The sequence below is a fragment of the Bubalus kerabau genome, chromosome 12 (genome assembly GCF_029407905.1).
Source record: "Bubalus kerabau isolate K-KA32 ecotype Philippines breed swamp buffalo chromosome 12, PCC_UOA_SB_1v2, whole genome shotgun sequence".
NCBI classification, from domain to species: domain Eukaryota; kingdom Metazoa; phylum Chordata; class Mammalia; order Artiodactyla; family Bovidae; genus Bubalus; species Bubalus kerabau.
Genome location: NC_073635.1, coordinates 17,163,347 through 17,178,351, shown reverse-complemented (window position 1 = coordinate 17,178,351; position 15,005 = coordinate 17,163,347). Strand labels below are relative to the sequence as shown.

General features: G+C 47.4%; 1 protein-coding gene across 6 annotated transcripts in view; it reads left to right on the top strand.

Moving 5' to 3' along the window:
* Positions 1–9,520: 9,520 nt before the first annotated feature.
* Positions 9,521–15,005, top strand: part of RUBCNL (rubicon like autophagy enhancer) — a 42,662-nt gene continuing 37,177 nt past the window's right edge. For 2 of the 6 annotated variants that reach the window (XM_055542069.1, XM_055542064.1), the window contains exon 1: positions 11,608–13,577. Coding sequence is in view for 1 of the 6 variants with exons in the window: in XM_055542070.1 (XP_055398045.1) it covers positions 11,356–11,542 (187 nt within the window). In the remaining 5 variants the exon portion in view is untranslated. Of the gene's footprint in view, positions 11,543–11,607; positions 13,578–15,005 lie in introns of those variants that run through there. The other 4 variants (XM_055542070.1, XM_055542068.1, XM_055542066.1 and 1 more) reach the window with 4 other exon arrangements.

Sequence of the window (15,005 nt, the reverse complement as noted above, 5' to 3'; positions counted from 1 at the left end):
TGCCACAATGTTCTCTGCTCAGGCTGTTAGATCACCCCAGGAGAACACACAGCTATTTTTGAGGATGGAAAGGAGCTTTGTGTGTGCGCTCCAGCTGCTCCCTTGCCTTCTGGTAGGCTCTGAAAAAAATCCATGATGCATGCAGACAAGCAATTCTGTTCCAGCTTTTGCTACTGAAAGCATGGTCCACGGCTCAGCAGCCCTGGCTTCACTCAGGAACTTGTTGCAGCCTCTGGGGCCCCACCTGAGAACTACTGGATTGGAATCTGCATTTTATGTAGATTCAAGGTAATTCCCACACACCTGAAAGTTGTTGTTCTGTTGCTCAGTCATGTCCAACTCTTTGCAACCCCATGAACTGCAGCACTCCAGTCTTCCCTATCCTTCACTATCTCCCTATCCTTTGCTATCTCCCAGAGTTTGCTCAAACTCATGTCCATTGAGTCGATGATGTCATCCAGCTGTCTCTTCCTCTGTCGCCCCCTTTTCCTCCTGCCTTCAATCTTTTCCAGCATCAGGGTCTTTTCTAATGACTTGGCTCTTCACATCAGGTGACCAAAGAATGGGAGCTTCGGCTTCAGCATCAGTCCTTCCAATGAATATTCAGGTCTGGTTTCCTTTAGGTTTGACTGGTTTGATCTTCTTGCTGCCCAAGAGACTCTCAAGAGTCTTCTCCAACACCACAGTTCGAAAGTGTCAATTCTTCAGCGCTCAGACTTCTTTATGGTCCCACTCTCACATCTGTACATGACTACTAGAAAAACCATAGCTTTGACTATATGGACTTTTGTCAGCAAAGTACCAGTTAGGAATGATGAATATACAAAAGAGATTTCCTAGCTCATAGGAGCCTGATAAGTGTGAATGTGGTCAGGTTCAGGGCATTAGCTCTGCAACACAACTCAGTTTGAGAAGCACATCTCTTCCCAGGAGGGCTCTTGAGTCAGCAACTTGCAACTGATGACATTTTCCAAGGGACATTTTTATTTATGGACTTCCCTTGTGATTTGGGTGGTAAAGAATCTGCCTGCAATGCGGGAGACCTAGGTTCAATCCATGGGTTGGGAAGATCCCCTGGTGAAGGGAAAGGCTACCCACTCCAGTATTCTGGCCTGGAGAATTCCATGGACTGTATAGTCCAGGGGGTTACAAAGAGTTTGACACGACTGAGCGACTTTCACTTTTTTATTGACACTTGCTTTGACTCTCTGACAGCGGCTTCAGCTCCAGAGAATGACTACAGGACTCTTGGGAGCCCTTCTTAGCTGACCAAGTGTTCTCATGATTCATTGATACGCTCTATTTGCCTTTCCTCCTGAAAAAAAGCCTAGTGTTTAGTGTTGGAGGTGATATGGGTGTCAGCTGTGTTGACAAGAATGTCACAAGCTCTTCCACCAGCTTGAAAAGCTTCCATAGGCCTCGGAATAGAAATGAAGCTTCCTCATGCAGTGGCGAAATTACTACTGGAGACGAAGACTAGGCATTGATTTTTTAAACTGAATCCACATTTTCCCTGTAACTGGAAAAGACAGCCGGTCATTCTCATCACAAACTCTGTGTTACTTCAATTCCATATAATTTAACTATACATTTTTTGATAGAAGAGGCATTCATACATAACTGGAGAGAAAGAGGGTTAAGCCTTAAATTTTTTAGACTATCAAAAACACACCTGTTATGGCTCACAGTCTCTATATTTTGCCAAAAACTCATTGATTCACCACATATTTTTAACAGCCTGTATTATGTTTAGAGGAATTTGATGATCAGAGAAGGGGGAAAACATTGAGCTGTCTTCAGGGGAGTCCAGGAACCAATTTGGCAGGGATACCATACTGTAACTCCAGGAATAGTATTCATCAGTGTGAGCAAAATCACTCAGTCCCCTGGGGTCTGTACTAGTTTCCGCCTGCTCAATGTAATAGTAATAGTTCCCTATCATAGAGCTGTAGCAGCCTCCTATTGCCGAGTCACACCATTAAGAATTTAGTGTCTTAAGGGACTTCCCTGGTGGTCCACTGGGGGAGATTCAGCACTCCCAATGCAGGGGGCCCAGGTCCGATCCCAGCTTGGGTATATGATACTGCACACTGCAGTGAATACTGAAGATCCCACATGCCACCACTAAGACTTGCTGCAGCCAAAACAAACAAGTAAATACATAAACATTAGGGGGAAAAAAGAATTTAAAAGAATACAAATTTGCTGTTGGACAGTTCTGGAAGTCAGAAGTCTAAAATGAATCTCATGGAGCCAAAATCAAGATGACAGCTCGGCGACGCTGCAGCACTCAGGCTCAGTAGCTGTGGTGCACGGGCTTAGTTGCTCCAAGGCATGTGGGATCTTCCCGGACCAGGGATTGAAGTGCTGCCTGTATTGGCAGGTGGATTCTTCACCACTAGGCCAGTAGGGAAGTCCTCTCATTGGATGAGTCCAACCCACTCTATCTGCAACCTAAACTCCCCCTTGCTGTGCAACATAACTACATCCTAATCCCTAACCTGGGGACTAGGATGTGGACATTTTTGGGGGACCGTCATTCTTCTGGGGCTTCCCTGATAGTTCAGTTGGTAAAGAATCCACCTGCAATGTGGGAGACCTGGGGATTGGGAGATCCCCTGGAGAAGGGAAAAGCTACCCACTCCAATATTCTGGCCTGGAGAATTCTATGGACTAAGAGTTGGACACAACTGAGAGACTTTCACTTTTCATTCTCCCTATCAGAGGATCTGATTTAATCTGAAGAAATTCCCTGGAGATTCATGTATAAGCAAGAATGATAATTTATTACTATTTACTGTGACACATAACACCCAAAAAAGATGTCCTCTTCATTATAGGGGACTGGAATGCAAAAGTAGGAAGTCAAGAAACACCTGGAGTAACAGGCAAATTTGGCCTTGGAATACGGAATGAAGCAGGGCAAAGACTAATAGAGTTTTGCCAAGAAAATGTACTGGTCATAGCAAACACCCTCTTCCAACAACACAAGAGAAGACTCTACACATGGACATCACCAGATGGTCAACACCAAAATCAGATTGATTATATTCTTTGCAGCCAAAGATGGAGAAGCTCTATACAGTCAACAAAAACAAGACCAGGAGCTGACTGGCTCAGACCATGACCTCCCTATTGCCAAATTCAGACTTAAATTGAAGAAAGTGGGGAAAACCACTAGACCATTCAGGTATGACCTAAATCAAATCCCTTATGATTATACAGTGGAAGTGAGAAATAGATTTAAGGGACTAGATCTGATAGATAGAGTGCCTGATGAACTATGGACAGAGGTTCATGACATTGTACAGGAGACAGGGATCAAGACCATCCCCATGGAAAAGAAATGCAAAAAAGCAAAATGTCTGCCTGAGGAGGCCTTACAAATAGCTGTGAAAAGAAGAGAAGTGAAAAGCAAAGGAGAAAAGGCAAGATATAAGCATCTGAATGCAGAGTTCCAAAGAATAGCAAGAAGGGATAAGAAAGCCTTCCTCAGTGATCAGTGGAAAGAAATAGAGGAAAACAATAGAGTGGAAAAGACTAGAGATCTCTTCAAGAAAATTCAAGATACCAAGGGAACATTTCATGCAAAGATGGGCTCGATAAAGGACAGAAATAGTATGGACCTAACAGAAGCAGAAGATATTAAGAAGAGGTGGCAAGAATACACAGAAGAACTGTACAAAAAAGATCTTCACAATCCAGATAATCACAATGGTGTGATCACTCACCTAGAGCCAGATATCCTGGAATGTGAAGTCAAGTGGGCCTTAGAAAGCATCAAAGAACAAAGCTAGTGGAGGTGATGGAATTCCAGTTGAGCTATTTCAAATCCTGAAAGATGATGCTGTGAAAGTGCTGCACTCAATATGCCAGCAAATTGGGAAAACTCAGTAGTGGCCACAGGACTGGAAAAGGTCAGTTTTCATTCCAATCCCAAAGAAAGGCAATGCCAAAGAATGCTCAAACTACCGCACAATTGCACTCATCTCACACGCTAGTAAAGTAATGCTCAAAATTCTCCAAGCCAGGCTTCAGCAATATGTGAACCGTGAACTTCCAGATGTTCAAGCTGGTTTTAGAAAAGGCAGAGGAACCAGAGATCAAATTGCCAACATCCACTGGATCATGGAAAAAGCAAGAGAGTTCCAGAAAAACATCTATTTCTGCTTTATTGACTATGTCAAAGCCTTTGACTGTGTGGATCACAATAAACTGTGGAAAATTCTGAAAGAGATGGGAATACCTGACCACCTGACGTGCCTCTTGAGAAATCTGTATGCAGGTCAGGAAGCAACAGTTAGAACTGGACATAGAACAACAGACTGGTTCCAAAGAGAAAAAGGAGTATGTCAAGGCTGTGTATTGTCACCCTGCTTATTTAACTTATATGTAGAGTACATCATGTGAAATGCCAGGCTGGAAGAAGCACAAGCTGAAATCAAGATTGCCCGGGGAAATATCAATAACCTCAGATATGCAGATGACACCACCCTTATGGCAGAAAGTGAAGAGGAACTAAAAAGCCTCTTGATGAAAGTGAAAGTGGAGAGTGAAAAAGCTGGCTTACAACTCAACATTCAGAAAACTAAGATCATGGCATCCAGTCCCATCACTTCATGGGAAATAGATGGGGAAATAGTGGAAACAGTGTCAGACTTTATTTTTTGGGGCTCCAAAATCACTGCAGATGGTGACTGCAGCCATGAAATAAAAAGACACTTACTCCTTGGAAGAAAAGTTATGACTAACCTAGACAGAATATTGAAAAGCAGAGACATTACTTTGCCAACAAAGGTTCATCTAGTCAAGGCTATGGTTTTTCCAGTGGTCATATATGGATGTGAGAGTTGGACTGTGAAGAAGGCTGAGCGCTGAAGAATTGATGCTTTTGAACTGTGGTGTTGGAGAAGACTCTTGAGAGTCCCTTGGACTGCAAGGAGATCCAACCAGTCCATTCTGAAGGAGATCAGCCCTGGGATTTCTTTGGAAGGAATGATGCTAAAGCTGAAACTCCAGTACTTTGGCCACCTGATGCGAAGAGTTGACTCATTGGAAAAGACTCTGATGCTAGGAGGGATTGGGGGCAGGAGGAGAAGGGGACGACAGAGGATGAGATGGCTGGATGGCATCACTGACTCGATGGACGTGAGTCTGAGTGAACTCCGGGAGTCGGTGATGGACAGGGAGGCCTGGCATGCTTCGATTCATGGGGTCCCAAAGAGTCGGACACGACTGAGCGACTGAACTGAACTGATTGAATTGTGACACATATAACTTTGGGGGCATGGAGGAGGTGGGAATGCCCATGTTGGCTGATCAGCATCTCCTTTCCCTGTGGGCAAATGGACACAGAGAATCAATTTTTAAATAAAGATAGCTTGAGGAGCATGAAATCAGAACATCAAATCAAGCTGAATGATTTTAAAGGCTATTGAACTGAATTGGTGAGAAAGAAGATGTTGGTTGGATCCATCTATGTTATAGAGATATAACCTCCATTCATCCATTGGTATTCATTGTACTGGTACAAAGCATGTGTTTTAATTTTTAAATTTCGTGTGGCAAAATATTGAGAAATTCAGTTGTTGTGTTCTTACTGCTTTGCAGAAAAACTTGAATGAATGAGATCACTTTCTTCTTACCTCCTTGAAAAGGATGGGCAGGGATTTGAGTCCCCCAGGGCAGAATTAAGAGATTTTTATATTTGGTATAATTGTGGTTTTGTCATATAATAGGCAGAAAGGCAGGAGTCACCTGAGTGGGAAGTAGCTTCCTCAAGAAGGAGCTAAGGAAGAGAGATTTTGTTTTGTTTTCTCTTTTTTTTTGAATGGAAAAGACAGAGAGAGCCTGTGAGAGAGAGGCAGATTCTCTGAAGGGGCATTTGGTTGCTAAGTAAATGCATCCCAAAGAGTTTGCAGAAGGAGACTTGCACCCATGTTTGGCAGAGAGTGATGGGAATTTCCAAATTAATAGACTTCAGAACATGCAATGAGAGGCCTTCCCTGGTGGTCTAGCAGTTAAGAATCTGCCTGCCAATTAAGGGGCCAAGAGTTCAATCCCTGGTCTGGGAAGATCCCACATGTCTCGGAGCAACTAAGCCCATGTACCACAGCTGCTGGGCCTGAGTGCTGCAAATACTCAAGCCCTTGGACCTAGCGTCCGTGGTCTTCAACAAGAGAAGCCACTGCAGTGAGAAGCCCGAGCACTGCAACTAGAGAGCAGCCCCTGCTCTCTGCAACTAGAGAAAGCCCTCGCAAAGTAGCAAAGACCCAGGGCAACCAACAATTAAAGGGGAAAAAAAAACAAAAAAATATGCAATGACCATGATGGAACAAAGACCGGAAATCTTCCCTCGGATGTTACATAAGCATCTGGGCTCTTGAGAAACTCTGGGAGGAAACAAGTCTCTCTACCACATGACAGATTTTTCTTCCCACTTATTCCAGTGGGAATACCAAGTCCAACTTACTTTACTTTAGAGAAAATTTTAGAAAAATAAGGTAACTTTGTTATGGTAACAGAATTATGGAGAAAATTCAATACAAGCCATACAGGATTTTTTTTTTTTCTAGGTGTTTTAGCCTTCTTTTTAATCAAATAGTCCATGGGGAAATGACTTGAGGTATTGTCTGCCCTGGGCTAGGAGGCTCCCGCAGAAACGAATGCAGTGTCAGGCATGAGACTGGGAACCAGATGTGCAAAGTATAAGATGTGGCTAATGGCTTGAGATACAAAGGGAGGAAAATATGAAGAATTCTCCCAGAGCAATTAGTGAGCCTTTGTGGATCTTAGGGTAACTGAAGCAGGGGTGGAAATGAAGTGAAATTGTTAATCGTTCATTCTTGTTGACTCTTTGCAACCCCGTGGACTGTACCCCACCAGGCTCCTCTGTCCATAGATTTCAGTGGGTTAGCATTCTCTTCTCCAGGGGATCTTCCCGATCCAGGGATCAAACCAGGGTCTCCTGCGTTGCAGGCAGATTCTTTACCATCTGAGCCACCAGGGAAGCCCTGAGGCAGGGGTAGAAGACACTGAAAATTTGGGTTGAGATCACAGTGAAGAACACTTTCAATGTTGACTTCAATGTTGACTAAGACACTGAACTTCGGGCACACTAACTGTCCCCGAACATGGGATCATCTTAGCTGAACGTCTTCCTCTTTTGTAAGATGGCATTTAAACCACACCCCATAAGCCACATGAATAGTTACAATTTTTATGAAGCACCTAAAACATATGAAGCACAGGACTAGGTCCTGGGGAGGAAGCAACATGAGGGAAGGAATTCAGAAATGAACAAGGTCCCCTGGAGCCACAATCTAGTGGACAAAAACAGAATACTAACAACTCAATATTTTTAGTCCTAACGCAAATAACTGTTTAGCACTGCACTCATGCGAGACGTCAGATTTTTATGTATACCACATTTTTTGTCATAAAAATAGACCACAGGATAGGGGAAGCTTCCGGTTCTACTCGTCCAGCTAAGGGCATCTTCAAAGAGGAAAAGCAGGACCTGTGTAATGAAGACAGAGGAGGAGGACTTGAGGACAAGAATTTCTCATTATCTGTCAGACAAGGGCACAGTCCCTCATCCTAACATCTCAGTAGAACACACTGACCCTGCAGATCAGGGTTTGCTTGAAGCTGTGGGACTGCCGTGTCTCTATCTTTTGTCTTAACTGCTTCGGTCCCTTAAAGGTAAAGAGGCTTTTTCGGGGTGTGGCATCTCTGTGAGCCTCGCAAAGCTCTGATTTGAACATGGCAGGGCTCTTCTTCCTTCTGAATGGGGGACGTGCAATAAACAACCTGAAAGCTGGGCTGTGGCACCTCTCAATGAAAGCAAAAGAGAGCAAGGTTTATTAAAATTTAAGAAACTAATACCCAGGGGTCAGAGCCCCTCTCTTATTAGTGTATTGCGCTTACCTGGTCTTTCACTCTGGGGAAGTATCACATTATGATAGTAGATTTTCTTTTTTCTTTTTAAAATATTGTATTTATTTTTTAGCTGAGCCACTAGGCATGTGGGATCTTAGTTCCCCAACCAGGGATTGAACTCACATCCCCTGCATCAGAAACGCAGAGTCTTAACCACGGACCATCAGGAAGGCCTCATGATAGTAGATTTTCAATACACATGTATGTATTTATTATAAAATACAATAAAATAATTATAAAATACAATAAAATATTAAAATATTTTATTATGGTAAGATATTAATGTGTGAGTGCTCAGTCATGTCTGACTCTTTGTGACCCCATGGACTGTAACCTGCCAGGCTCCTCTGTCCATGGAATTTTCCAGGCAAGAAGACTGGAGTGGGTTGCCATTCCTTTCTCCAGGGGATCTTCCTGACCCAGGGATCAAACCCATGTCTCCTGAACTGGCAGGTGAATTATTTACCACCACACCACCTGGGAAGCTAAAATAACCTTTACTATTGAAACTATTTTCCCCTTTTCAGTCTCTTTTGACTGAATATTCAAAAATCTTGGAGTCCAGTCTCACTGAGTCACTTGGCATGAAGTGAAATAAAAGAAGATGGCAAGTTGGACAATTTGTTAAACATTTTTTAAGACTATAATTTAGTGGCATTTAGCACACTTGTAATAATGTGCAACTGGTTATAAGCACCATCCATTTCCAGAACTTTCTCAGCATCCTAAACGGATGCTCTGTACACATGAAACAACTCCCCACTCCCCCTCCCCCAGGACCTGGTACCCTCTGTTCTACTTTCTGTCTCCATGAATTTGCCTATTCTAGCTTCCACATGTAAATGAAATCATACAAATTTGGGGTTTTGTGGATTAAATAAAAAAAAAGTGGGTATCTTTCAGGCAGACAGACAGGAGGAAAAGAAAGGGAGACAAGCCAAATGCCACTTTCCTTGGCTCTTTCACTCCCTGGCGCGTGTCCTGGCTTCACTCCCACACAGGATGGTCCCTCCTTCCCTGCATGTCTGCGTGGCGACGGTGCCCATGAGGCTCCTCCTTGCAGCTCCTTCTGCTGTTCATCTCAGCTCGTTTCGTTTCCTTCCTGTTCTGCAAGAGGCTGATTTCCCCTTGGCCAGCTCTATCAGATGAGCTCAAAAGCAGGGTTGCCTCTCCCTGCTGGCACAAATCCCTTCTTGTGCAGCCTGGCAGGGTTGGGGCGGGCGGCTGCCAGGCTTCTAGTCTCCTCCAAGGGCGCCCTGGCCACAAAGGAACTTTGTGTGTGTGACCACCGGGTGCTGGCGGGAGCCCGGCTGGCTAAAGCGGTGAGTCGTTCCTGGTACTCGCTCTCACTGCCCTTGAGACCTGGGGCCTGGGGGGCACTGCGACCAGGAAGACGACCTTCTCCAGGAAAAATAAAATCTGCCTCTGCTTCTCCTGCGTAGTTCTTGGTTTGTAATCACCTGTGACTTTCATAGGACTGACCAGTCGATGAGGCAGTCTTGGAAAGGCTATTCCTCAGCATTTAGTGCCTGGGAAATTCTGCTTCCAGATTCCTGGGGGCTGGGGGTTGGTGGGGAGAGGGGAAGGGTGAATAGGGCAGATTTCCATGAGGATTCCTAATTTGGAAAATCTGGGAACTTCCCTGGTGGTCCAGTGGTTAAGAATCTGCCTTCCAGTGCAGGGGATTCATGCTCGATTCCTGGTCCGGAATCTAAGATCCCACATGCTGTGCCAGGCAACTAAGCCCAAAGCATGCTACAACAAAGACCCAGCACAGCCAAAAAAAAAAAAAGAAAGAAAGAAAAAGAAAATCTGTCCTCTAACTTCCTTAGTTCTAGAGATACTCTTCCAGAATGTGGGCCTCCTCTGTCAGTGACTAGACATGGAATGTGGATATTCAAATTTTAGGATGCCCCTCACAGCAGTGCAAGACCAGTATATTTACCTCTCTGTGAAAGTTAGTTGCTCAGTCGTGTCCGACTCTTTTCGACCACAACTGTAGCCCACCAGGCTCCTCTGTCCATGGAATTCTCCAGGCAAGAATCCTGGAGTGGGTTGCCATTCTCTTTTCCAGGGGATCTTCCCAACCCAGGGACTGAACCTAGGTCTCCTTCATTGCAGCCAGATTCTTTACCATCTGAGCCACCAGGGAAGCCCATATACCTCTCTGCTGCTGCTAAGTCGCTTCAATTGTGTCCGACTCTGTGCGACCCCATAGACGGCAGCCCACCGGGCTCCCCCGTCCCTGGGATTCTCCAGGCAAGAACACTGGAGTGGGTTGCCATTTCCTTCTCCAATGCATGAAAGTGAAAAGTGAAAGTGAAGTCGCTCAGTCGTGTCCGACTCTTCACGACCCCATGGACTGCAGCCCACCAGGCTCCTCCATCCATGGGATTTTCCAGGCAAGAGTACTGGAGTGGGGTGCCATCGCCTTCTCTTATATACCTCTCTACCTGTTAGTAAAGATGATTTCAAAGTGGCTTCAGAGGGAACTGACCAAACCATACCATCTTGGTCTAAAATCTCCTAGTCTCCCTACAAGAACACTATCCTAACCTGGGACTCTGTGCAGTCTACCACCGACTCAGTTTGTTTAGTTGTTTTTTGCTTTGTTTTTTTGACTAGTAGACTCTCTGATTTACTTTGCATGACATTGGCCTCCTTCATTTCATTCTTCTGTGTCTTGCTAGTGACTGGGTGGCAACTGGATACACAGTTTAACGTTAGATACCTGCCTTCAAAGCCTGACTCTGCTACTTCCTAGCTGTGTGACCCTGGGCAAGTAACTTAACCTAGCTTAGCCACAGATCCCTCCTCTGTGAAAAGGGAACAAATGATTTTTCTCAGGGATGTTGCTAGGATTGCTGAAAATAATTAGGAAAAGTGCCTGCTGCATATCAGAGACTCAGATGTTAGTACGCACCCCATACCCTTTTCCTTCTTGATTTAGTTTAATGCAAACTGTTCCCAGCCGGCCTTCAGTGGACTTGAGTTCCTGGGACAGAACACCAAACCTCCAGAGTTCTTTCAGGTCAGGCCAATCTAGGCTCGGCAAGAATGCAGTGTGTGCTAAGAAGCTTCGGTGGTATAGGAGTCTTCCTAACCCTATGAACTGTAGCCCGCCAGCCTCCTCTGTCCATGGGATTCGCCAGGCAGGAATACTGGAGTGGGTTGGCATCGCCTCCTCCAGGGGATCTTCCCAACGCAAGGATCCAACCGGGTCTCTTATATCTCCTACATTGGCAGGCGGTTTCTCTACCACTCAGGCCACCTCCTCAAAGGAAGCGGGTAATTGATAGCACGCACTCATTTGGCTCGTGATCCTGATTCTCACTTAGGGCTTCATCCAAGAAGCCACGTCTACGGCAGCGCTGCCCCTTAACTACTCCATGCCAGGCTGCACCTAGGAGGGGGATGTTCCGAAGAGACACCCGGCAAATAAAGCCCCAAATACCTGCGACGTGGTTACACAACCTGGAACTGACAAAAGGCAAAGCCAAAGAACCTAAAAGGAGTGCGGTGCGGGTTTGGTTTTACCGAGCAGAAGGGCCTCTTCTAAGCCAGCCAGGACTGGCTCACCTGTGTGTTGTTACCCTGCCGGGTAAGGTAACTGGGAGATTCTTTCCCCAAGAGACTCTGGGGGCGCTGCTGGAGCGCGCTGAAGCTCTCTGGGGGGTGGTGTGGGACGTGATGCATTCGGCCGTAGGAACTGTCAGGGCTTGGGTTTCTATTTGTGAAAACTTTCTGTATTGGTTGGTTGCTTCTCCCCAGCCTCCCCCGCGATGCGCGTGCTCCTCGCGGCACAGCTGTGATGGGATTCTAAACCCTGGCTGCCAGCGGACAAGGACGATTAGGTTGGACGGATGCTGACCGTGGCGTCCTCCGGGTGGGGTTCCGCGGGGTGCAGCCCGCTGAGGTCAGAGAGACGTGGCTCACGCTCCGGGTAAGTTGCAGGTCCCCGCCAGGCCCACAGCTTGCAGCGCAGACTTGAATCCAAATGGCTTAGATCATCATTTCAGGCAATTGTACTGGTGCTAGAGACCACCCGTCTGGGACTCTGGGGTTGGGCGTGGACGTCCGCCAGGTCTGTGATGATCTCGTTTCCACCCCGGAAAGCGCGGTTCCATCCGAGTCCCCCGGCTAGGGTTAGGGAGGGGTTTCCGGAGGCAACCGGGCGGAGAGCGGGTGGGGGTGCGGGGTGCACAGCTGCTCCGGCGGACCCCAGCCTGCGCCACCCAGGGCCCGGGGTCGGGAGGAGGGCAGGGGGCCCGCGTTCCTTCCAGCTCGTCTCCCGGTCGCCTCCCAGCGAGCAGCAGGCGGGGAAGTGGTGCTTCGCTCCGCTGGGGGCGTTTCTCGGATTTGCTGCTGGAGCCCGGGATATTTTTGGCTGGCGCGGGGAGATGTGGGCGGGGGACGGTGTCAGGACGCCGCTTCCCCCTCGTCGCCCCCTCTCTCGGTCGCTGGGGGGCGCAGTGACCTCGCGACGCCGCTCGGAGCCGGGCCCGTAGAGGAGCCGACGCGCGTCGCCCAGCTGGCTTTTCCGCCACTGAGGTGAGCGGAACCGGGCCCGGGATGCGAGGACCGCGGGAGGCGGGGGAGGGCGAGGAGGGTGGTGGAAGGGATGCCAGAGAGGCGTGCGCAGAGCGGAGAGTGCGGCGGAGGGGGACCCCAAGATAGGTCAGGGCAATGCTGAGTCCCCCCGACCCCGGGAGATCTTTGCGGAGTTGACCTGCAAAGGGATGGGGTGCGGGGTGGTGGGCGACCCTGGGTCGGCTTGGGTCCGGAGGGGCGCAGGAGCCGGACCGCCAGGCACGGAGGGCGCAGAGCGACTCTCCCGTGAGCGCAGACCCTGAAGCGGTCCCGGACGCCGAGTGGCTTTTCTCGGTTCCACAAAAGCGCATACCCAGATGGCGAGGGCCCCCCAGAGGACCACCTCCCCAACACGCCCCAACAAACTACTGGCACAGCCACTTTCTGCGGCTTAACCGAAGTAGGTGAGAGCCCGGAAGCGGCGCACGGGGCTTCCCTTCGGCCGAGCGCCAGGTGTGGGATCCACCTGCTGAGATTGCGGCGGGGACGCGCCGGCTGCGTTTCACCCTCACCCCGCCCTGGCCGGTGACAGCACGGGAGGTTTGCTACCGATCTCCCGCGGAGTTGATGCTGTCAGCTTGGGGAATGTAGAGAACCTTCCGAAGAGGGGTCATCTAGCCTCAATGGGAATGAAGACCCAAAGGAAAGGGGATGATCAAGCGCTGCCCTGTGTTACTACAGTGCAATTTGAAAGGATCTTTAAATAGGCTTGCAGGCAAAAGTGCAAAGGACTGGGGTTCGGCCGACTTGGGTGTCTTGGACCCTGTGCTGAAGTCGCATAATAGCAGGGAGGTCTCGGCAAATCAGGAAACCTCTTTGAACTTCAGTTTGCTCGCGTGAGACGTGGGAGGATCGGAGGTGCTCCACCTCCCTGGGTGGTTTGGAAGATAACGGAGGGAGGGTGGGGTTTTGAAAAGCATCACCTGTGGTTTCTACAAATTTAGCATTGCAGACCACACCTCCTTCCTGACCCCTAACCGAACCTTGCTTGTAGCGGAGATAAGGACCTTCTCAGCAGCGCTGGAGTTTTTCTGGTTACCTGCCGGGTGAGATGTGTCGATTTCTCAATCTCTTGTTGCAATTCCTCTTCACGGCACAGGCGCCAGTTACTCTGCCCAACAGAGTGTGACATCAGGGCATGAGAACTTTGCTTGGTTCATCAACTTTAGGACGTGTGCAAAGTGGGGGCGGTGCTCGGAGAGTTGAGGAAAGTTGAAAGTCGTTGTTGTGGCGGCTGGGTGGGGGGGGGGGGACTTAGAGGTTTTTTAAAATTTTTATTTATTTATGGCTTTGCAGGGGTTTTCCTGTGTGCAAGCTTTCTTTAGTTGCAGCGAGTCGGGGCTACTCTTTGCTTATTTTAGCTGCGTTTGGGGGCTTCTCATTGCAGTGACTTGTCTTGTTGCAGAACACGGGGCTCTAGAGCACAGACTCAGTAGCTGTGGCCCGCTGGACTTGGTTGCCACGTGGCATATGGGATCTTTCCCCATCAGGGATCCAACTGGGCCTCCCTCATTGCCAGGGAGATTCTTTCCCACTGAGCCACCTGAGAAGCCCCTGAGGGGTTAGATTTGATTGGGCATGTTCTCTGGGAGATCAGTTAGCTCCAAAAACATTTTCTGAAGTTGGAGTTCTTGTTTTCTGACGGGAAAATTCTGTCAGAGCCAAGGGTAGACATCCAAGAATAAGCATTTTAATTCGAACATCTTCAGAGGAAGATGGGAGCTCTGGATATGTTTCCTACACAAGTCACACAGCACACGATAAAAACAGGGAGGAATCTGAATAGTTTCTCCTATTACTAATTTTAGATTCATATTTCTAATACTGAAAGGAGAGATTTGCATGGTTGGTTGGTTGCCTTACTGTTAAAATTAAGCAGTCCTTTTTAGATAAGCATGTCCAGCCTTCCAGAGATTATAAACGTGAGCAATACTAGAGCGCTTCTGTCATATTTTATCTTTTTATGATACCAAAAGGACCTCTGATTGGCTTTTCCATTTTAACTAAAAGGAGTTGAAAGATGACTCATTTAAGAGTTTGGGAAATACAACTGAGACTGTCTTGCACAGAACTGTAAATCTTATAACCCTGATGGTGATAATAAAGCCAACTTTTAGACTGTTGTGTGCCAGACTCAGATATGCATATTACAGTCCAGTTAGTTCTCACAACAATCTGTAAAGAAACTGAAGCACAGAGAGTTTGAGTGCCTTGCCTAAGGTCACACAGTGAGCAATGAGGAATTTCTCTCCGATTGGCATAACGATTGTAATTGATTGGTACTCTTTTTTTTTCTTCTTAACATCTGCACTGTGTTTTCTCCCAGCTGGGGTGAGAGAGACTGAAGGCTTTGGAGCAGGGATCCAGGATGCTGAACTGATTGCCAAATTGCTGTGTGGTCTTTATTTTTTTTTTTTAATTTTATTTTTGGCTGTGCTGGGTCTTCATTGCTGCTCCCCGGGACAGCTCTTCAA